Consider the following 23,914-nt stretch of genomic DNA (forward strand, 5'->3'; position numbering starts at 1 on the left):
AATAGATTCCAGATAGATTTAATAAAAATGAAAATGAAACTATAGATATCTAGAGAATAGTATGGCTCTTTATTTAGATGATCTTTTTTTAAAAAAGATTTATTTATTTATTATGTATACAGAAGAGGGTGCCAGATCTCATTACAGATGGTTGTGAGCCACCATGTGGGTGCTGGGAATTGAACTCAGGACCTCTGGAAGAGCAGTCGGTGCTCTTAACCTCTGAGCCATCTCTCCAGCCCTATTTAGATGATCTTTAAGGATAAAAATATATTCTAAGCATGTAGAATTATTGAAATTAATTTAATAAATTTAAATAAATTTAAAATAATTTCAAAATTATTGAAAGAAAACACAAATGAATAAATGTAGAGACTTGACAATATACCAAATGTTTGAATATTCAAAACATTATGAGGGTACAAGTTAATATAGTATGTTAATGCCATGTGTATATAACATATGTAAATTTTAGGAAAGCCTGAATATTCAAATAAAAAAGACATGAACAAGCCATAGGATACAGAAAGAAGGATAACAAATATATGAAAGACATGAAGCTTTACTAAGAAAAACTTGAAAATTATGACATCAAAATATAATGTGTAATTATTAATGAGAAATTATAAGCAAGAGAATATTTATTATTGTCAGGAATTAAGTGAGATACTAAATAGAGAAACTTAAATTATCTCAAAGTTCATGGAAATGTTGGTAATTCTATTAGACATACATTCTATATTCTAATAAAATTTGACTAAAAATATATCTGTAAGTTGTAAAAGCAATTTTAAAAATAGTGAAAAAAAATGGGAGCCTAAAGCCGGGCGGTGGTGGCGCATGCCTTTAGTCCCAGCACTTGGGAGGCAGAGGCAGGCGGATCTCTGTGAGTTCGAGGCCAGCCTGGTCTACCAAGTGAGTTCCAGGAAAGGCGCAAAACTGCACAGAGAAACCCTGTCTCAAAAAACCAAAAAAAAAAAAAATGGTCTTTAAAAATTCACATTCTTATCTATTTTGACTAGATTCTTGTTTAAAATAATACTTAAATTAAGTAGCTAGGCATAATGGCACATGTCTTTAATCCTAGTACTAAGGAGGCAGAGACAGATGGATCTCTGTGAGTTCAAGGCTAGACTGGTCTACATGAAGAATTTATGACCAGTCAGGACTAAATAGAACTGATTTCTCCCAGAATAAAAGTAAACAAGAATTTAAATATTTCACATTTTTAAAGGATACTCAAAATCAGACTAATACAGTATTTTATGGTGATATTTTATTTGTGCTGAAATGTGATTTTATTTGTATGTTAATAAATAAAAGTGCCTAGGGGTCAGAGCTAATAGCAAGCCATAGCAGAAGTCTGGCAGTGTTAGCACACGCCCTTAATCCTGATCACATGACAGGCAGATCTCTGTGTGTTCAAGGATGCAGCCAGCATGGAGACATACGCCTTTAATCTCAATACCAACCATAGAAGACCTGGAGGTCATGTAGTTGGGTTTACAACCAATGAGAAGGCAGAACAGAAAGTCAATAAAATGACAGATCCACAGGAAGTAGGTATCTTTTTCTCAGGGGAAGGATGGTATCAGCAGCAAAGGGTAAGAAGGTGGTTTTAAGTCTCAGCTCTTAGCTACTGCTCTGACCTCTTGGGCTTTTAACTCTGCATTTGGCTTTGTGTTTCTTATTTAATAAGACCATTACATCTACAGTATTTTATGCTTGTTGACAATTTCATTCAGAGTAAAATGTGGTGGTTCCTAATTCATTGCATCTATTTCCTGTTACACATTACAAAGCAAGTCTTGAGGCTTCATGTCACTTTACATGCCTTCACACCATTTATAAAAGCATGCAAGCATTTTATGATGTAATCACAGAATTATTTAAATCACTAATAGAATTAATGTAATGGCACAGAACACTAAAATATCCCTAATTATTTCAAAGGTATCTGTTTACTTCCTTATGGGGTCAAATTTTGTAAAAAGCCAATTGGTGAATATTTTCAACTTTGCTGGGCAGGCAACCTATGTTGCAGACCTGCCATTGTTGCTGGTAAGCCACCCACACAGTGGAGAGGAGCCGGGTGTCTGTGCTCCAGTAACACTTCATTTTTACAAGCACTCAGAACTAGATGTGGCCTGCAGGCTAAAGTTTGTCAACCATTGGTTTAGCTGTCTATTTTGGAAGATGGATGTTAGCTTTAAAGTGTTGAATAGATGTAGGGACAGTTTTTTGTGTGTCAAGAATACTTCTTAGGAAGTCCTTTCCTCTGACTCTGTAGCATGGGGACCCTGCACTTGGCAGAAAAATGCCCTATTATTGAGTTGTATCCCCAGCCTCTCTCATCTCAGATGCCCTCAGATGGTGCATGACTGACAGCGCATTATCACTGTACCGCTCTAAGTGGGTACATTTGCGGAGTGTCTGTTCTTACTGTAAATTCTTAGCTTTTTGTCTATGACTTCATTCACTAAGTTTATTGCCTCATTCAATTATTTCATTAGAAGTTGCATAAAAGCCATTTTCTATTATTCTGACTACTTTCATTAGCCAAAATGATTTTGTAAAAGAAAAAGAACTTTGAAATCCACTGAGAAATTTCAGGTTCACTGAATGAAGCCCAGCATTAGATTGTTTACTTTTTGCAGTCAGTATATTTGATGGGTCTTTCCTCTTCATGGACAGTTTTTGTTTGAGTCAGTGTCTCCTGGAGTCTAAACTAGCCTCAAACTTGCTATGTAGGCAAGTATGATCTTAAAATTCTCATCCTCCTGCCTCTGCTTCCTGAGTACTAGGATTGCAGACATTCACCACCAGGCCTGGTTGATGCCGTGCTGTGGGTCAAACCCAGGGCTTCATGCATCCTAGATAACCACTGAGCTGCTCCCAGCCCCAATGGACAGTTTCCCACAATTTCCCATTTCCAGTGATTTCCAGGGTATTGGGAATTTAAGGAATGAAGACCTTCCTCTACTTATTTTAAATTTGTGTGTGAAAATGTATTCATAGATTTTTGTACGATGATTATCAATCACTTATATTTATTACTTTTTTTGGTGCTCAAGTCACCCCATCCTCAGCTAACGGAGCCAATTTTTGGTCTTCTTAGTTTTTCATAGCTTCTTTCTTGATAAGCTACAAGCTCCAGGTGAAACTGCTCCATGGTATAGTAATAAGCTTGTATATTAATATTTATTAAAATGTTGATAAAGAACAACCAAGTAAAGCCTATTCATTGTCATAGTTTTTTAATCTAAGAAATCAAATAGGCCAAATTATTCATTTTATTCTGAATAACAATTAGAAGAAAATATTTTTTTACTATTTATTGACTTATCTGTACTGAGTACTAATTTTAGAATGGTAAAATGCAATCCAAAATTTTAACAGCAATAGATGATTTTTTTAATTCCTTTAATTTTATAAATTCCCACAGCACATTTAAAATAAAATTAAAATTATTTTATAAAATACATAGACATACATTTTTTTAATAACTGTAGGTAGTCATGTAATTTTAACTATACTGCATGTTCTCAGAAAGGAAAATAGCTCTCCATACCCAATTAAGATTTTTAACATCAAGGCAATAGAATTATAATAGCTGCCAGCTTCCCCTGCCTGTCTTTATAGACCTTAAGGCCTTTCTCTCCCAATCAGCAGTGTGGAAAATGCTCTATGGGTGTATTTCTACATTTATTACCATGACTTCTATAGACAGTGGCTTCTAAGGGTTCCTCAGGCTCTGTATTCTTTCCCTTGCTCTTTATTCCATATGGACAGATTCTAACTAAATGAACAATCACAGATACCAACCCCCCCTCTCTACCCAGAAGTACCTCTAGCAATGCTCCTGCCTTAGCCTCTTTTTTGTTTGTTTGTTTGGTTTTTTGGCACAAGGTCTCTCTCCATAGCCCTGGATGTCCTGGAACTCACTATGTAGACCAGGCTGACCTTGAACTCAGAGTTCCACCTGCCTCTACCTCTACCTCCAGAGTTCTGAAATTACTGGCATTCACTCCCATCCCTGGCCCCTGGCTTAGCCTCTTAAGTGCTCTGATTTGAGACATGTGACAACAAGCATGGTAGACCCATTTCTGAGTACATAAACTAAACAAAAAAAATTTAAATTATTCTGCTTCATTGCAGGTGGCAATCACTTAGGTATAGTCTCATTGGAAATCCAAATCCTTTCTTTCAGAAGGAAATTACTCCTGTCTTTTTAATGAATCTCATTGTGTAAAGTGATCCTGGTTCTTTAAAATATAGGAGCTGTGCTTGTTAGCCTTTATTGTCAACCTGACATGACCTAGAGTCATGTGAGATGAGTGAACTTCAACTGAAGAATTGCCTGGTCAAACTGGCCTGGGAGCATTTTCTTGATTCCTAATGGATGTAGGAGGGTCCAGCCCACTGTGACATCCCTAAGCAGGCAGTCCTGGGTTGTATAAGAAAGTCAGCTGAGCGTGAGCCAGTGAGTGAGTCAGTAAGCAATATTCTCCCATATTTTCTGCTGCAGTTCCTGCCCTGACTTCCCTCTATGACCCAGTGACATGGAAGTGTAAGCTGAAATAAACCCTTCCCTCTCCTAAGTAGTTTTTGCTAATGGTTTTTATGAAGCACTCTAGGACAGGCATACTTACCACAAATCAAAGGAAATATAAGCATTCTGTAGCTAGAGTTTTCTGCCTTGCCCACAGTCAGGACAAATCTTTGTCACCCGCCAGTCCCACAGCCGCTCAGACCCAACCAAGTAAACACAGAGACTTATATTGCTTACAAACTGTATGGCCGTGGCAGGCTTCTTGCTAACTGTGCTTATAGCTTAAATTAATCCATTTCCATACATCTATACCTTGCCACTTGGCTGGTGGCTTACCGGTGTCTTCACATGCTGCTGATCATGGCTGCGGCTGGCAGTGTCTCCCCACCTCAGCCTTCCGCTTCCCAGAATTCTCCTCTCTCCTTGTCCCACCTACTTCCTGCCTGGCCACTGGCCAATCAGTGTTTTATTTATTGACCAATCAGAGCAATTTGACATACAGACCGTCCCACAGCACTTCCCCTTTCTTTTTTTTAAAAGGAAGGTTTTAACTTTTACACATCTCCAAAGTCAGCTTGGTATATTTGGGAATTTGGGCGTAGCTTCTCTTACTACTTCCTGCTGGAGGGGGGCGCTGTATCTTATGGGGACGCTAAGAAAATTTTAGGATCATGGAGTAGTCCTTGAGACTGTATCATCTGAGCCAGTTGCCTTGAAACAATTCTGGATGTTGGATCATCTGGGCCATGGTGTCATCGGAGACCTTTCAGGGGGTCTTGGCTGGTCAAACCTGATGTATCTTAATCTGGAACAAATCCATAGCCTCTGGCTTTCTGTAGAAACAAAAGCAGAGCCTCTTTTCCAAAGTAACATATCCTTACATCCAAATTTTGAAGTTAGGGTACCTTTAAAATACACATTTTGGCATAACTCAACAGCTTTTGTAATCAAATGTTTCTCTTCAGTTATGAATATCAAAGAGAACATAATCCAGATTCTCTGTGTGGTAGCCATCTTTATGTGGCTTATGTTTTATATTACCTTGAGCCTATTGCTTTAAACTGCAGCCTTTTAAGCCTGAAACGGCACTATGGCTGCTGGCTCCGCCCACTTCAGCTTCCCAACATGGCAGTGGTACGTTTTCCACCAGCTCTGGGAGCCATCAACTCTCAGAAATAGTGGGTCTATGCTTTTATCCAAGCAGTGTAGAGCCCAGAAACCTTTTTTGTTTTGTAACTAGCAAAGGCTAAATCCACCACTCAGCTTAATGTGCCACTTGCAGAGGCCTCATTCCCGCCATACTGCAGGTCAAGCTCACACGCCAGGAACCCGCCAGTAACTCAAACCGGCAGCTGCTGCTCATTTGAGAGAGACAATGAGGAAGCTGTTTTTAGCTCCGTTTTAGAATCTTTTCTCAGGTTTTAGGTGGAAACTCTTGCCCTCTCGTTGGGCGCCATTTGTAGCTAGAGTTTTCTGCCTTGCCCACAGTCAGGACAAATCTTTGTCACCCGCCAGTCCCACAGCCGCTCAGACCCAACCAAGTAAACACAGAGACTTATATTGCTTACAAACTGTATGGCCGTGGCAGGCTTCTTGCTAACTGTGCTTATAGCTTAAATTAATCCATTTCCATACATCTATACCTTGCCACTTGGCTGGTGGCTTACCGGTGTCTTCACATGCTGCTGATCATGGCTGCGGCTGGCAGTGTCTCCCCACCTCAGCCTTCCGCTTCCCAGAATTCTCCTCTCTCCTTGTCCCACCTACTTCCTGCCTGGCCACTGGCCAATCAGTGTTTTATTTATTGACCAATCAGAGCAATTTGACATACAGACCGTCCCACAGCAGCATTCGATCAAATAATAGTTGTGTGTGTGTGTGTGTGTGTGTGTGTGTGTGTGTGTGTGTGTGTGTTCAGTCCCTCCTCCTCCCACAGACCAACAATTGACTACAGCCTCCTCATGAAGCCATGACCTATCTATCACAGGCATTCTCCCACAATTTGAACCTGTAAGGATTTCTTCCATTTCCTGACTGGAAATAGTTCCCTCACTTCTATTATTCAGAAATGTTTGCAATTAATAATTTCTTCATATTAATATAACCAATAAATGTTACAATTATAAATACCATGATTATGAATCTATAGATTGATTACACAGGCAAGTTTAACAGTTAGTAGCAGTAAGAAACAAGACTCACTCTAATAAGTACAGTGGATTCAATAGCTACATCTCTCTTTTTTTAAAGATTTATTTATTTGTATGTTATGTGTATGAATGTTTTGCCTACATGCATATGTTTGCCACATGTGTGGCTGGTATCCAAAGAGATCAGAAGAGGGGACAAAATCCCTGAAATTAGAGGTATAAACAATTGTGAACTGCCATGTGGGTTCTGGGACTAGAACCTGGGTCCTCTACAAGAGCAGCAAGTGTTCTTAACCACTGTGCCACCTCTGTAGCCTCCAGTAACTGTCTTTTTAATATATGCTTGATCTTTAAGTTCAGAATTGTAGGACTGAAAATGAACATCCAAAGGACAGCAGCTTGGCTCTGCCATTCTTGGAGTATCATTGCAACAAGTGCTAGGTCTCGTGAAGGTCTCTCCGCGGTTGTAACAAACCGAATCAGACCGAATTGGAAAGCCCAGGTTTAATGAGTCAAGTGTTCCTGGGTGATTCCCTGGCCCCGCAGAGAGGAGACAGGGACTTGAGACTGGAAGAACCACAAGTCTGTTTTCTGGGATGCTGTTGCATACCCTGTGGGAGTGGTCTTGAGCCTCTCTGGGAGAGGAGCTGTGTTTTGGCGGGCTTTGAAGGGGCGGGTTTAGGGAAAAAGATGGGGAGGGGAGCCGAGATGGACCTTCCACCAGACTCCTTCCAAACATTCCAGACTCTTTGGGTATAGAGTGCCAGGGGTTGAGGTGGAGCTCCCACCCAAACACATTGTAAATGACAACTGAGGATATTTTGCACAGATTTTGAAAGTATTATCTTCACCCAAACTGGTAAGAGCAGAGAAATAGCCCCAGAAATAATTGTTGAAAGGATGATTACTTCTTCAGTTCTGCACAGAGGGAATCCCTCAGATACCACAGGTGACTAGGTGATTCTTTGGCACATGAAGTTCTGATTCTATGCTGGCCTCCTCCTTGCATAACATGTCCTATACCATAGCAGAAATAATAGGCTTTCTTGTTCACAGCTACATTCCTTTGTTAGTGTTGGTTCCACTAGAAAAGTCAGGCAGATAGCACAGGCCACTGTGAGCACTTATTGATTTTTTTTTTCCTATGCATTGACTCAGACTTCTCAGTTGAGACAAAATGTGCAAAGTGACATACACAAATTCCCTTTGCTGCCTTTGTAAGTGGCATTAGGATGCAGGCTGGGTACAATAACTGTGAGCCCCTTCAGTGCCAGAATTTGATACATATTTGTTAAGAAAATCCCTATTTTCTATTGCTATTGTTTACTCAACCATGGTAGATAGAGATTCAAATGCTTTAAGAGGTACCCAAAGTTCAAGATTGATTTACATATTCATCTTCTCATTCCCATCTCCTGGAGGTACAAGCTGTAAATATTGATGACAGGTGGACCATGGACTGGGGCTGAAAAATTGCTTCTGCCTCTCCCACAATGCCACCAGTTTCACATCCTAAATTTTGTCTAGACCATAGCACTTAATCCCAGCTGCTTGAGAAGCCACAGTACTGAAAAAGATGCTTTGTACATACTTTATTTTTTGTTTTGTTTTTTTGTTTGTTTGTTTGTTTTCGAGACAGGGTTTCTCTGTGTAGCTTTGTGCCTTTCCTGGAACTCACTCTGTAGCCCAGGCTGGCCTCGAACTCACAGAGATCCACCTGGCTCTGTCTCCTGAGTGCTGGGATTAAAGGTGTGTGCCACCACCGCCCAGCTATACTTTATGTTTTAACTCCAGAAAGATGTAATAGAACCAGTCAAAACATGTTTGATTCCTGTTTATTTAAAACACAATTTCAAAAGCATTTCTCAGCACTGTATTTTTCTACTAGAAATCACTTAATTTTATCCCTTTGATTTTGGGCATTTTCAAGAAAAAAAAAAAGACATTCTAAAGCAATAGATTTTTGTTTATTTGAACCCAGTATCTTTCAAAAGAAATAACTGGTGGGTCTGATTCACAAGAAAATCATTGTAAAGGCAGGAGGTAATTTTGAGTGTTTTAATAACATTTGTTTTGAGTTTATCTGCTTTGGAATAGGAATTAAGGAAAAGTTTCTCTGGGGCAATGTGGAGATGTATTAACTGCTGGAGTCTAGCCCAGTAAGCAAATTTGCACCCTGAGAGAGGAGCTCTGATTTTTTTCTCCTATTTTTTTGCACTGAAACAAGGGCATGTAAATGCTGGGGGTGGGGGTGGGGGCAAAGAGATCCTGTGATGAGACAGCTGAAAGGTGGCAGCCCGGAGAGGTGCTCACCCTTAGATCACAGGACCTAAAGCCTCTGGCAGCTCAGGAAGGATGTAGCACATCTGCAGGCACAGTGTGCTAACAACCATTCACTTCTAGAAACAGATCATGGAGGTCCCATAAACAGTAGTATGTCCAAGAGCTTTAAAAAAAAAAAAAGCAAGAAAAAATACATGGTCTTGAAGTGCCAAGTTCATTTTGTTCCAGGGACTGGGACATTTCATCATAAAAAATGAAGTCAAAGCCAGAAATGAAGCAATGGCAATTCCTTTTTAGACAAAGCCTAGGCATAATTCATGCAATCCATTTATTCTGTCCAGCTCTACTTCCAGCCTGTCATTATTTCAGATGTTGAGTCCCAAGATAGCCTATGGTAGATGGCAAATAACTCTGACAACTCAAATACTCATAGAAATACAATAATTCTAGGATTGTTAGTGGTGTGGCTCTTTTTTTTTTTTTTTACAACCTTTTGTTTAATTGGTAAAGAAATTCTGGTATCAAAATAATTTCACCTAGTAAAAAGTGTTGAGTAATAAAAATTTACTATTTTGCTGAGTATACATACTTTAAAGTAACATTACTTTGGTTCTAAATTTTCATGCAATTCTCATTAAAGCTTAAATGCATGAATCAGCAATCCTAAATAAATTAATAAATATTAAAAGCATTTATAAGAAACAACAATGTGAGTTTTCTGTTTGCTTAATAGACATCTGCACTGATAACCTCACAATATACACATTAGTCTAAAATAATAACCCTGGTTATGTTTAGCTATAATCGAAATTTAGTATTTATTTTTCCAGTTTACTGCAGGTATGATAGATCTAATTGGCCTCTTTTGGGTTAGATGTATGTGTTTAAAATAGGATCACTTCTTTGTTTCTTTGAACTTCTAAAATCCAAGGCTCCCTATAAATTCTATTGACCAGAAGATGGGCCATGTGATCCAAAGCTTAGGTAATGTCAGTAATATTCAAAGAATTTTATTTTCTTAACAAAAACAACTCCAAAAAGTACATGCTAATTATCTTGAGTTTTTCTTGTAAATTTTATATTAATCACCCCATCCAAACACTGTGGACAACAAAGCATGATGGCAAAGCCTGATGGCGCACACCTTTAGTCCCAGTGCTTGCAAGGCATAGGAAGATGGATTTCTGAGTTCCAGGCCAGCCAGGGCCACATAGCAAGACCCCGTCTGAACAACAAAACAAAAAGCAAAAAACAAACAAAACACAAAACTAAAATCTGTGAACAGATATGAACACAAATCATAACATAGAAAATATTCAAATAGACATATGCTTTGATTTTTAAAAATGCATGTTACAGAAGTCTTTAGGATGAAAAGGCTTATGAAGTATATCTGTATAGTGTTCCCTTAGAATAGTATTTTCTTTGCCAATGTGAGTAGCCAAAATATGGAAAAACCTCCCAGTTCACTTGGGTTTTACAAGCAATTCATTCATGAGTGTGGGTATGTGTGCCTGGCACACTGCATGACTGGCTTCTCGAGTCGTGACTCAACACTCAATGATTTCTGTCTCGTAGATGACACAGGTTGTCCCAGCAGCCAGTCGGTATCCCCTGTGAAGACTCCCTCAGACACAGGGCACAGTCCCATTGGCTTTTGCCCAGGAAGCGATGAAGACTTTACCAGGAAGAAATGCAGGATTGGAACGGTTGGTGAGGGAGGCGTCCAGTCAGCTCGTTATAAAAAGGAATCAAAGGGAGGAGTCATAAAGCCAGGTAAGTGCCCTTATTATTCATAGTTTTCAAAATTATTTCTTTTATTTTTTCATATTATAATATAATAACATCATCTCCTTTCCCTTTTCATGCCCCAAACTCTCCCATAGACTCCTCTTTGCTCTTTTTCAATTCATGGCCTCTTTTTTATTCATTAATTGTTGTTGCATACATATGCATATATATATATATATATATATATATATATTTCTAAATACAATCTGCTTAGTTTGTATTATATTTGTATTATGTTTGCTGGGATGAGCATTTTGTATTGGATAACAAATTGGTGTGCTCTTCTTTAAGGGAGATATGGTGCAGTAAAAGAGATTTCCATTGGAAACCTCCCTATCAAGTCAGAACTGACTGTCAGGTACCCAGGAACCAGAAACATTTTTAAAGGAGGTAGCATGTAGAGTGTTTAATGTAATAGCTGCTAATCACTAAGTATGCTGGTATACCTGTCCATCATAGATAGGTTTTTTGTTTGGTTGGTTGGTTGGTTGGTTGGTTTTTAAGAAAACAAGTTGGGCCTGGTGTTAGTGATGCACGCCTTTAATCCCAGCACTCGAGAAGAAGAGGCAGGTGGATCTCTGTAAGTTCAAGTTTTGTCTACAGAGCTAGTTCCAGGACAGCTAGGGCTACACAGAGAAATCCTGTCGAAGAAGAAGAAGAAGAAGAAGAAGAAGAAGAAGAAGAAGAAGAAGAAGAAGAAGAAGAAGAAGAAGAAGAAGAAGAAGAAGAAGAAAACAGAAGAAGAAGAAAGCTGAAAATGTATAAGCTTGATAGTTTAACAGACATTTAAATTCTATAATCAATTCTAACCTGCATTATGAATAAATTATAAAATAAAAAGTGACAAAAGATGTGAAGAGAGATATTGCTCTTGATGCCAATCTCTATAGCTAGGCAGAATTACTAAATTAGCATATATATATATGTATATATATTTTTTAAAGGTTAACAAGTTTACATGTAGATGCATCTCTTCAAAAATGACAGAGTATTAGATGCTGTAAGATGACATGCAGATAGCTATTGCAAAGATGGAGAAGCCGTGTGCTTAGAAGAAAAGGTGAAGTCTCAGAACCTACAATATATGAATAAATACATTTTGTATCTCAAAAACATAAACAAATATGTTAGAAAAAATACTAAGATGACATAAGACTTTAACACCTATGGTTATGCTACATACACACACACACACACACACACACAAACACACACGAGAGAGAGAGAGAGAGAGAGAGAGAGAGGGGGGGGGGGGACGGGTCTCCACCTTAGCTAACCTAGTCAAGATAATCACTCACAGTCATGCCTAGCATCTCAGGTAATTCTAGATCTCATCAAGTTAAGTACTGAGATTCACCATTACAGAGACAGGATTCAAATATCCTAAGTCCGTCTATTTGAATTGTATAATTTAGTTGCTTTTACTCTGCTTACCTGTTATGCAAATATCACCACTATCTTTGTCCAAAAAATGTTTGATTACCACAAAGGGAAACCTTAAGTCCTTTAGCAGCTGCTCTGAGTCCTTCTCTTCGCACTTCGTGGCATCTACTTTCTGTGGATTTGTATCTCCTCAGACAATGAAATCATACATGTGACTTTTCATGTATGCGTTTTTCACTTAAAATAATGTCTTCAGGGCTCATCAGTGTAGCCTGTATTGGTATTTTATTCTTTTTTAATGGCTGAATAATATTCCATTTTGTAGAAATTCTAATTTCAAAGTACCATTTTTAAGAAGCAGTTTTAGATTTACGAAAAATAAATGAGTAAATAGTATTGAGATTTCCCATTGGCTTCCTCATCGCCCCTCCCTCCAGGTTCCCCTCTGGTTAACGCTTTGTGCTAGCATGCTAAGTCACTCCATTAGCTGGTCGGTTCATAAGCTGATGGACATTTGGGCTGTGTCTACATTTTAACTATTATGAATAATGGTGCCATGAATTTTTGTATATATGTTTCTGTGTGAACATGTTTTCAGCTCTTTCAGATATATAGTTAAGAATAAAAATGCTAGATCATGTGGTAACTCTATGCTAACCATTGAATGAACTACCAGATTTGTTTCCAACATGACTGAACTATTTGACATTCCTGCCGGCAGTATATGAGGGGTCTAGCAACTTTGGTTATAGATTATCTGTATTTAAAAACAGTAGTCTTTTTTTTTTCTTTTTGGCCTTGGTCTGTCATGGGTCATTACAACAGAATACCTGACATGAGATATTTATTACTAATGGTTTGGGAGGCTAAGGAGTTCAATGTGGAGAGCCTTCATCTTGCTTGGGCCTTCTGGCTGGATTGTATTATGGTGGAGGGTGGTACATGCAGAAGTTGGGTAGTATATCATCCCAGGTGTCTTTCATCTCTTTCTTTTTTTTTTTTTTTAAAGATTTATTTATTTATTATGTATACAGCATGTATGTCTGCAGGCCAGAAGAGGGCACCAGATCTCGTTACAGATGGCTGTGAGCCACCATGTGGTTGCTGGGAATTGAACTCAGGTCCTCTGGAAGAGCAGTCAGTGCTCTCAACCTCTGAGCCATCTCTCCAGCCCTCATCTCTTTCTTATAGCCCAACATAGGGTTGTTTATGTTCCTACAGTCCATAAAAAATGATCATGTGCACAAAGTACCTGGTGCTGTTTCAGCATCTTTATGGATCTGGTTTATTGAGATGTGTGAATCCTGATTTAATGACCCTTGCCTAAAGGTGACTCTGGAGACAAAACTTTTGTCAACTGCTTTTGATTGCATTGTTCATAGGCATAAATACCACCTACGCAATCGTTTCTTGATCTTCATACTTGTGATAAAGGGCTCCTTCCTTCAATCTTCTGAGTCAACAAAAATTTCAAACGTTGTCACTGAAAAAGTCCCTGCTGCTTTTGAATGGAGCCCAATTCTGTACAGTAAATTCCTTCTATGAGAAAAATCTGCAGGGTGGCCAACAGAGTCTCAACTTGTGGCTGAGTAAACCTGCCATCTCAGGAATATAAAGGGAGGAAATGCAGGAAGCAAGGCCTTGGATGACTCTTACAATCGGTAGCATGCAGAGACAGTTGGTTAAAGAGCCAGAAGGTCCTGCTCTCAGGCTAAAACCATCTGCTCCTCTGTAGCCATCTCCCCTCCCCCAACCCTTGCCAGAGCTGGTCATCAGCCCTAGATGTATGTTCTACTTTTTTTTTTTAAGGGCCATTCATTAAAACCAATACCAGTTTATTAAAATAGCAAGCAATTAGTGGCTGTTACTTGGGGGCTCAGGGACTCCTTGAGTTACGATGAAGTAACCTAAGCCCATCTAATTTTAAGTCCGTTGCTCTAGATTTGGGAATGCTTGCTGTCCCTATCTCAGAAAGTAGTCATTGAAATGTCACTGACATGAAGAACTAATAATGGCTCCTGGGCTTTGAGATGTAGACCGAGCGGAGAAATATGCCAGGGATGCAGGAAGGGCTTGGGAAGGTGAACAGCCAGTCATCAAGCCTGCTCTTTGCCAACAGAATCCTGAGGTGCCCTCAGCAGGAAAATCCTTCCTGCCAGGCAGAAGCTCCTTCTGGAAACTTCTGGGAGGCCATCTGTCATTTTGGCTTCTGTTGCTTACTAACTATGCAGATTTAATTAAAAGTTGTATCAAAGGGTGAAAGCAAAGCATTCCTGCGGTGCTATTGGATGATGATGCTGCTTTCCAGTTTTTCTTTTATTCCCATTTTGGCAAAACCTTGGAGGATGCATCTGTGTTTGTCGTGAGCTAAGTATCCAGTGGACACTTCAGTGGGAAATGGACTGTGTTCTTTGTACAATGAGTTCAGTGTGAGGGGAGCGTGGAGGTGATGAGCAAGTGTGACCCCATTTTGAGGGAGTTTGTAATTCAAGGCAGAGCACTGTATGATAAATCTGGGTGATAACACAGATCAAAAGGAAAGGAATGGAGGCCTTCCTCCCTGGTGACTTTCTGAGGAATCAGGTGATTGCAGCCCTACACACACACACACACACACACACACACACACACGCACGCACGCACGCACGCACGCACGCACGCGCGCACGCTATCGAGTGTATGCAGTGTGTGCTGTCAGGATTTAAAACTACCCAGAAGTAAAAGCCCTAACTGGCTTGCTGCAAGTCCATTAAAATATTCCAGAGCTGCTTGTGGTTGCTGGTTCATTACTTGGAGAATATGTTAACCCTGGAAAGCAAAGGATCCACTGTAATTATTTTACAAATTGGGGTACTAAAACCTTTGTCCACAGATTGGCTAGAGAGGTATATGGGGGTGGTGCACAATTATACAACTTAAACAAACCATCAGAGGAAAAAGTACTAGAGGCAGTTGAAGGGCTAAGTACATAGTGAGTGGTTAGGGCCACAATAATGGGAAAGAAATCTACCTAGGAGCTGAAATGTTGAAATCTGCATTTGAAAGATGCCACTGTATCTCCTTAGCCTGTCATCAGATATCAGCAGCTATTGAAATTAGAGACCTGGCTGGCTGAACTATAATAACCTCAAAACAATGGCCTGGGATTGGTTACCTCTAGAAAAAAAAAAAAAAAAGTTTTCCTGTATCCAAGAGGCATTTGCTAGAAAACTCAGAAGGTACCAACTGTGTCAGTGATTCGGCTTAATAGAGGCCTTTGCCCAGTTCAGTCCAAATGTGTTCCTTGTCGTTTCTACTTCTGTGTGCTGAAATAACAGCTTGGCCGCTTACCTGAATCCACTCTTCTAAACCTCAGCTGCCAGAGCACCAGCCTCAGGCCTGGGAGTTGGCATGCCAGGTGCAGGTCTTCCTGGTGCCACTTTGGAATTAGAATCCCTTTCACTATGTAGCCCAGGTAGGCCTTGAACAGACAGCAATCCTTTTGCCTTAGCCTCCCAAGTGCTGAGGTTCTAAGCATTAGCCACCACATGCGGTTTATAACTGCCATCTTTTTTAATAGATTTTTTTTCCATACAGTATAATATGATTACAGTTCCCCTCCCCTAACTCCTCCCAGATCCTTACCACCTGCCCTCCCATCCAAATCTACACCCTTTCTCCCTTTCATTAGAAAACAAACAGGCATCTAGAAAATACTAGCAAAATAAAATAAGATAAAATAAAAACATCCAAACTGGAATAGGACAAAATGAACAAGAAAAGCAGCCGAAGAAAATGCACAAGAACCACATATAAATGCACATTTGCGCATACAGAAATCCCATGAAAATACAAAACCAACTGAAAACCAAAATATAGTCACAAAGACCTGTAAAATAAACAAAACAAAAGAAAAACAATAACCCCCCCCCTTGACAAAATATTATGAGTCAAAGAACCTCCAAAAATGCCATTGAGTTAATTTTATGTTAGCCATCTACTGCTGGACTTGGGGGCCTGCCCTTAAGAGTAGTTCGTATACCCAATGAGGCTCTGTTGTAGAAAACGATTTTTCCTTTGTGAGAAGTTATCAATTGGTAATAGCTTCTGGGTTAGGGATGGGGCATGTGTCCAGTTCCCCTCTCAGTGTTGGGACCTCATCTGGCTTAGACCTGTATAGGCCTTATGCATGCTGCCACAGTCTCTCTGAGTTTATATGTGCTTTGCTCCTGTTGTGTTTAGAAGTGTTTGTTTCCTTGGAGTCTTCCATCCCTTCTGGCTCTGAGGGGAAGGATTTGATGAAGCTATCTCATTCAGCACTAAGTATTACAAGGCCTCTCTTTCTCTCCATATTGCCCTGTTGAAGGTCTCTGTATTTGTTCCAATCTACTGCAGGCAGGAGCTTTTTTTTTTTCCTTATTGAAATTTTTTATTCATTTTACATTCCAACCAAAAATTCCCCTCTCTTCCCTCCTCTCACTCCCCCCTAGTTTTCTCCTGTGGCGGTATTGTGTTCCCCAAAATATTGTGTACCTTAATAAACTTATCTGGGGTCAGAGAACAGAAAAGCCACTAGATACTTAGGATAGGCAGTGGTAGCACACACCTTTAATCCTAGCATTCCAGAGGCAGAAATCCATGTGTTCAAGGATACAGCCAAGCATGGTAACTCATGCCTTTAATCCCAGGAAGCGAGCCTTTAATTCCAGGGAGTGGTGGTAGAAAGCAGAAAGTTTTATAAGGCGTGAAACTAGAAGCATTTGGCTGGTTAAGCTTTTAGCTGGTTAAGCTTCAGGCTTTAGAGCAGCAATTCAGCTGAGACCCATTCTGGATGAGGACTCAGAGGCCTCCAGTCTGAGGAAGCAAGACCAGCTGAGGATCCGGCGAGGTGAGGTAGCTGTGGCTTGTTCTGGTTCTCTGATCTTCCAGTGTTCACCCCAATAACTGGCCTCAGGTTTGATTTTATTAATGAGAACTTGTAAGATTCATGCTACATTCTCCCCACAACCTTTCCCCCATTCCCTCCTCCAAAAAGGTAAGGCCTCCCAAGGGGAATGAGCAAAGCCTGGTACATTCAGTTGAGGCAGGTCCAAGCCCCTCCCCAGCAGAAGCTTTTCTGATGGTTGCTGAGCAAGAAAATGATCTATTAGTATAGCAGAATGTTGTTAGGAGTCATTCTGTTGCTATGTTCCTTTAGCAGAAGAATTGGATTTGGTTTTCCCCTGGGTTCCTGGCCTATCTAAGTCTCAGGGTCTTGGCAACCCAAGTAGTGCAAAGGAGGGGTTCCATTTCATGGAGTGGGCTTTATAGCCAATCAGATATTGGTTGGTTACTCCCACAAGCTTTGTGCCACTGTTGCATCAGCATATCTTACAAGCAGGTCACCATTGTATATTGAAAGTTTTGTAGCTGGGTTGCTATTTGCATTTCTCCTTTGTTGGTCTGCAGAATACCTTCCAGTACCGTGAGCACTAGTCAGTATGGGTGAAGGCTCTAGGTAGGCACCAGCTCGACTCTCTGTGTTCTTTGACGTGGAGTTAATTTTCTCACATCTTGTCGGCCATAAGCAAAAGACTCCAGCAGCAAGGTGCAGCCTCAAGTATAGACTGCAATCTGTTTCTGACATGGAAATAGGTAGACTGGAATATTTGAAAGGATATATTAGATTTACTTTGGGGCTTGGATAGCATTCTGAAATAAGGCATTGGATAGCATTCTGAAATATCAGTAAAGGCAGTAGTAAGAAAAGCTGAGACTTTTACTCAATACTCACTCACTGTCTTTGGCAAAAGCCCAAGCTCATAACTCATTCAATTCTAACTTTAGTACAAAAACAAAACAAAAACAAAATAAAAAAAAAACAGATGTCATTATCCTACATTTTTCAATTAGGGACACTAAGATACAAACATGTTTTGTAATTCATCTCTTGAATAGATTTTTAGATGAGGTACCTATGCTCCTTACTTTTAACTATTACAAAAGTTCTAAGGTCTGCCTCCAAAAATGTAATTTCAAATAGAGTACAGAAGGGTAACAATTAGGAAAGATGTACTAGTATAAGATATGAATTTTTTTTACTATTTTTAAATCCTTAAAAATTCTTATTATTTTTACATCCCCTGATATAGTCATGGATAGATGGCGCTGACTGTGCCTGATAACAGTGTAGCATCAGTTACATCCGTAAGATTGAACATAAGCTTTTTTGAGGCAGACCAGTAAAATAAATCATGAAGACAGGATGTAAACATCAAAGGGATGTTAAGGTACTAGGTTATTTCCACTTAATCATGAGTGAAGCCATTCTTTGCAAAATTTGTTACTGTGAATGGACACATACCACAGATACAGACAGAGAGAGAGAGAGAGAGAAACAGAGATATACACAGAGAGACTATAAAGATATATATAGACAGACAGACAGACAGAGAATATGAATATGAGAATAGTTGGAATTTAGAGTATTGCATTTGCTAGATGTCCTGGTTAGTTTATACCGCCAACTTAACATGACCTAATGTCATCTGGGAAGAGGGAACCTCAATTAAAGAATTGCCTGGATCAGTTTGGCCTGTGTCAATGTCTGTGAGAGATTGTCTTGATTCATGACTGGTATGGGAGAGTAGACACAACCAGCTGTGGGTAATACCATCCATAGCAGGTGGGTTTGGAATAGATAAGAAAGTTAGTTCCACATGAGCCAGAGAGTGAGCCAGTAAGCAACATTCCTCCATGTCTTCTGCTCCAGGTCCCTGCTCTGACTTCCATATGTGATAGACTGCTACCTAGAATTATAAGCTCAGCAATCCTTTCCTCCCACTAAGTTGCTTTTGGTCAAGTGTTTTATCATAGTGGGAGGATGAAGCTGGAACATTAGGCAGGAGCTCTACTTAATTTCCTAGATTCTTGAATGACGATCATTACTTTGTCCAAGAGAGCATTTGAAGTTATTGTAAATGGGACTCTGAAGTTCTCATGCTGAGAGAATATGTATACAGAATACAGCAAATAATGCTTTGTGGTGGACAGTTTCATAGACTATCCCAGCAGGACCAAAAGAGCAGCATCAAGCATGAACATAATGAGCATACTTAAGTGTTTATCTCTGTGGCTGGTTTACGTATTTACTCTCATGTCTTTCTCCCATCTGTGCCTTTGATGACGTACTCAATCAAAATAATGGTGCCAAATGGGCCTTAATGGGCTTCCCCTAAGAATTAGTAAATCATAATCCTCTTCTCAAAGGCAACTGCTGTCCAAATCCCAGTCTCCTAGGATTTATTGCATGGCTGGTGTTCTCAGCCACTGAGTTGGGGGTCTGCCAGATGCTCACTAGTTACTCTAATGTGTCAAGGATGCCACACAGGTCTCTAATACTTGGTGAAAGACTACACCCACCATTGAGCATACTCATTGGTCCTCAGCTGACAGACATAAACCCAGAAACGTCTTTCATATGCAAAGTTAACAAACACGAGCTATAATAAATCATACAGATGAATGCTTTAAGTTGGACTTTGTATTTCCTCCATACAGGAGAAACAGTTATTGAAAACTGTCTGCAAAGGAGAGGGCATACTTGAAGGGATCCCATACTTACCTGCATGGTTGTGATTGATTGGAGCCAGTCCCACAGCCTGAGGGAACAAGAGAAGAGGGTCATGCATTAGTCAGGGCTCTCCAAAGGAGCACCCCGATAGAATGAGCTAATTTATATATACAAATATACATTAAGAGGGGATTTATTTGAGTGGCTTACAGGCTGTGATCTGAGTAGTCCATTGGCTGTCTCCTGACAGAAAGCCCAAAAATCCAGTAGTTGTTCGGTCCACAAGACTTGATGTCCCATCAGTCCCAGTCTGGTGCTGGAGTCCCAGGGAAGTCCTATCGAGCTGCTCGTCTTCTATCTGTGTTGGACTCCTGAAGAAGTAGTTTCTAACACCAGTGAATGAATAGCTCAGGATAGATGAACTTGCCAGCAAGAGTGAGGGCAAACAGGGGAGCAGGGAAGGCGTGCTTCTTCATTTACTTGCGTGTGGGTTGCCACCAGGAGGTGGCCCACATTTAGGATGGCTAGGACCAACACTTTTATCCTGGTGTCGGATAGGTGTTCCGCCTCAAATAACCCAACCAAGAAAATTCCATCACAAGTGTGTCCAGCTACTTGCATTTTAATTAATTATAAATGTAGTCAAGTTGACAACCAAGATTAGCTACCACAGGTCACATTCCCTAAAGTCCACAGAGAAGGAGTTTGGAGGCTCCATGTGAAAAAAAATGTGAACTTGGATGGGGGAACCAATGAAACAAGTTTATTGTTTTCTTCAAAAGTGCATTTGTAGTATAGCATTTGGTCGTGCTTCTATAGTGCTCCACAAAAATGTATGTGTTTAACAACATCGTCTCTTTCCTTGGGTAATTCAAGTAGTAAAATTCTCCTACCATATGACCTGGATCTGGAAGCTTGTAAAGGGCATCAGTAAATAAGTACATGGCCCCAATCAGGGATTAGCTTCTGAAACATGGCTGGCTGTAAGGCACCTGAGAGAACATTTGTAGCATTGCATAGTTTAGAGGGAGGAGATCCTCAGTTTACCATGTGATTAAGAGGTTTTGGCTAAACCTAGGTTTGCCTTCTGCCTATACCTTCATTAACTTATTCATTAATCCAGTACACATATAGGAAGTGTTTTCAATGTATTGAAAGTGTTCTCATTCGTGAGTAGAGAAGGGGAAAATGAGTGTGGCCTCTGTTCTCATGTCACCCACTTTAAATGTGGGCATGTGGCTGATGCATAAGCACATATAAGATAAATTATGGGAGTGAGAATAAAGCAAGGTGTTGGCAGTCACCAGGAAGGACAGGGAGCTGTCTCGAGATGAAGAACGTAGGTAGCCTGTTCCTCCCAGTTTAGGAACTGCACAGGTAGTTGACAGAGTGGTGAGTCAGAAGGGGAAGGGTGGAGCAGGTGAGGTCTGTGTGTCAGAGTAATGGGAGGCCATTTCAGAACTTCAAGAGAGGAGATGCAGTTTGGTTTATGTGTTTGAGACCCCTCATGTAACCCATGGAGCCTCGATTGTCCAGGAGTGAAACTGAACAGGATGTTAAATTCAGACGGCTTAGCCTAGGATTTGGATAAAGTAAACAGACGGAGCATATACGACTTAGCACGAGGCTCCCATTTTCTTCACAGCACTATTTCATTTGCCAACCCAAGTGAGTCTCAGATATATGAAATCCTAAATAACAAGTACTTTTGAATTTATTGTTTCAATTAAAAGTATTGATGATGTCTTATTGATTTATAGATAAGGCTTTAGATATGACATATCATATATAAACATACAATTTTTTAATCAGGGTCTCACTGTGTACCCTTGGCTGACCTGCAACTTTGTATGGTAGACTGGCTAGGCTTGAGCTCACAGAGGTCTGCCTGCTTCTGCTCACAGGTGCTGGGATTACAAGTGTGTCCCACCATGCACAACTGTTGTATTTTATTTAATACTTGTATTCAGTTTCTTTCATCTCTTGAGCCACTCTTTAATTCATCTAAGTTTTTCAATCAAGCCATCTTTACTTTACAATCCAGCCTAAATCCTCTGTTAGAGCAATTTTCAACCCATGTCTTGTACGCTCACTGGTTGTTTTTATAAGCCTACATTTATTGTGAGGCTGTAGGTTTTTAGTAGGCCTAAATATAGTAATTAAACAGACACTGGTATTTCTTTGTCTTTTACAGACTAACACGTAGGTATTTGGGTGATCCAGGCTGATCGGCACTCAGGCTGCTTTAACAGTTATCTTCTCCTTGAGTGGCCATATTGCCCGCTTTGCTCCAGGCAGAAGGAAGGGGCAAAGGGAGCGTGAAGGCACCTGGCCATCTTAGGGTCAGAATAAAGAAGTGGGACGTGTCATTTCTAATTATATCCCAGGACATCTTAGTCACATGGACACCTGTTGTCATAGAAGAAGGGACTGCAGAGATGGACATTAGTAAATGACCAACAAGCTGCCCCAGTGGTCCCTGCATAGCAGAAGGACAGCTGGCTTTTCTGTTATCCTGGAGGTATCTGAGTGCTTTTCACTACCAGGAGCTATTCAGTGCCTTAGAGCACACATAGCAAGAGGTGTAGGGTTACATGATCTCTACAACCAATCACTGACGGTATTGCTATCCAAGGGATTTGCAAAATGTGGAGGGTATCATTCCTTAGGAATAATTAGAAAATGAGTTGTTACTGCTGTTGGTGTTTTTGCCTAAACATGAGCTGAACAAGAAGAGCAAAAACACACATGCCAAAGTGGATGGGGGAAAGACCACAAGGCCTCAACCTCGTACAAAGAATTGCAGCCAGCTGAGGAACACTGAGGAGAGAGGGAGAGATAGTCACCCCCAGGGAAGAGAACACAAACTGATTATTCCAACTAAATGCTTATCTCAGAGAGCATACACACAAGTAACATTATACAGACCAAGCAGGTTACATTTAGGAATACATACACACATACACGCACACGCATGCACACACATATACACACACACAAATTAAAGGGGGAAAAAAGGGGACTATAGATTTGAAAAAGCAAAAAGGGGTATGTGGAAGGTTTTGGACAAGGAAAGGGAGAAAGAAATGTGATTATATTGTAACCTATAATTAAAAAAAGAAAGTGAGTTTTTACCACTTACTATCCCAGATTCTCATTTGAACAAATCCCATCAGATGAGCTCTGAAAGCAGCTGAGTCAGCACAGACTTGGGCCATTTCAGACTGACATGTGGCTTTCAAATGGCACTTTCTGTTCAAAGAAGGTAATTATGAGAAGCCTACAATAAGAGGCTTGGGGAAGGCTCTACACAAAGAGATTCCTTCTTCTGTGAGAGGTAATTGTGGGAGGAGGCACTCAACTTATATTTAGACATTGAAGGAGGGTGATCTAGGTCACCCGTGAGCAGGTGGGGGAGGGATAGCAGAAGGGAGACTATAATGTCAAGAAATGTTTTCCATTTTTCTCAGTTGCATGGGGAAATAATTACTACTTGGTTTTTTTTCTAGTGCTATGGGGATCATGAGGATGTGAGGCATGCAGCAGAGCATACTCAGTGCCTCATCCCTGCATGGCACTAGGAAGAGAGTGTACACAGCCTCCACCTTTGTGATCATTGGTGTCAGTATTAGACCGGATGCTGTATCATAGTGGAAAGGCTTCATCTGTCAAACAGCATTTGTTCAGTGGATGATCAGTTCCAATGTGATCCAGAAACAGAAGTTTACAAATGACAAAATGTCCAGGCATTTGAATACCACCCCCTCCTTCTATTAGGCCTCTGTTGTCTCTATTGTCTTGTTGGTATGAATCACCCTGATTTGAGGGAGCACATGGATGGAAGTGACTGTTTCGAGAAAGCTCTTGTTTAGAAAGACTGTTCCTACAGTCTTTTTCTTCTTCTCAGGACAACAGAACTCCCCAGCTCTTCTCTGCCTGGCAGCGTGGTGAAGTGACCTGCATACTTAAATAGCTCTAATTCATGAAGTGCCCAAGCTTTTCCCTCAAAATGTCACATGCTTGCCATTGAATTTAGAGCTCCATGGATGTTTAGTGTCACGTCTTGCTTACTCACTGGGGCATTACAATCAGAATGTGTAAAATGGCTATGTGCTTTTGTCCCAGTATTGCCGACGGATTAGCCATGACTGTCGTGCAAGCATTTACTTCCATTTGACAATGTGGTACTTCTGCAAATGCTTTGTGCCCATTCACAAGGGCGAT

General features: G+C 40.3%; 1 protein-coding gene across 6 annotated transcripts in view; it reads left to right on the forward strand.

Moving 5' to 3' along the window:
• The window catches only part of Sybu (syntabulin), a 110,902-nt gene that overhangs the window by 53,531 nt on the left and 33,457 nt on the right, over positions 1-23,914 (forward strand). For all 6 annotated transcript variants that reach the window (XM_006978693.3, XM_015997404.3, XM_006978694.4 and 3 more), the window contains one exon: positions 10,564-10,761. In XM_006978693.3, the coding sequence (XP_006978755.2) occupies positions 10,564-10,761 (198 nt within the window). The remainder of the gene's footprint in view (positions 1-10,563; positions 10,762-23,914) is intronic.

The sequence above is a fragment of the Peromyscus maniculatus genome, chromosome 20 (assembly GCF_049852395.1).
Source record: "Peromyscus maniculatus bairdii isolate BWxNUB_F1_BW_parent chromosome 20, HU_Pman_BW_mat_3.1, whole genome shotgun sequence".
NCBI classification, from domain to species: Eukaryota; Metazoa; Chordata; class Mammalia; order Rodentia; family Cricetidae; genus Peromyscus; species Peromyscus maniculatus.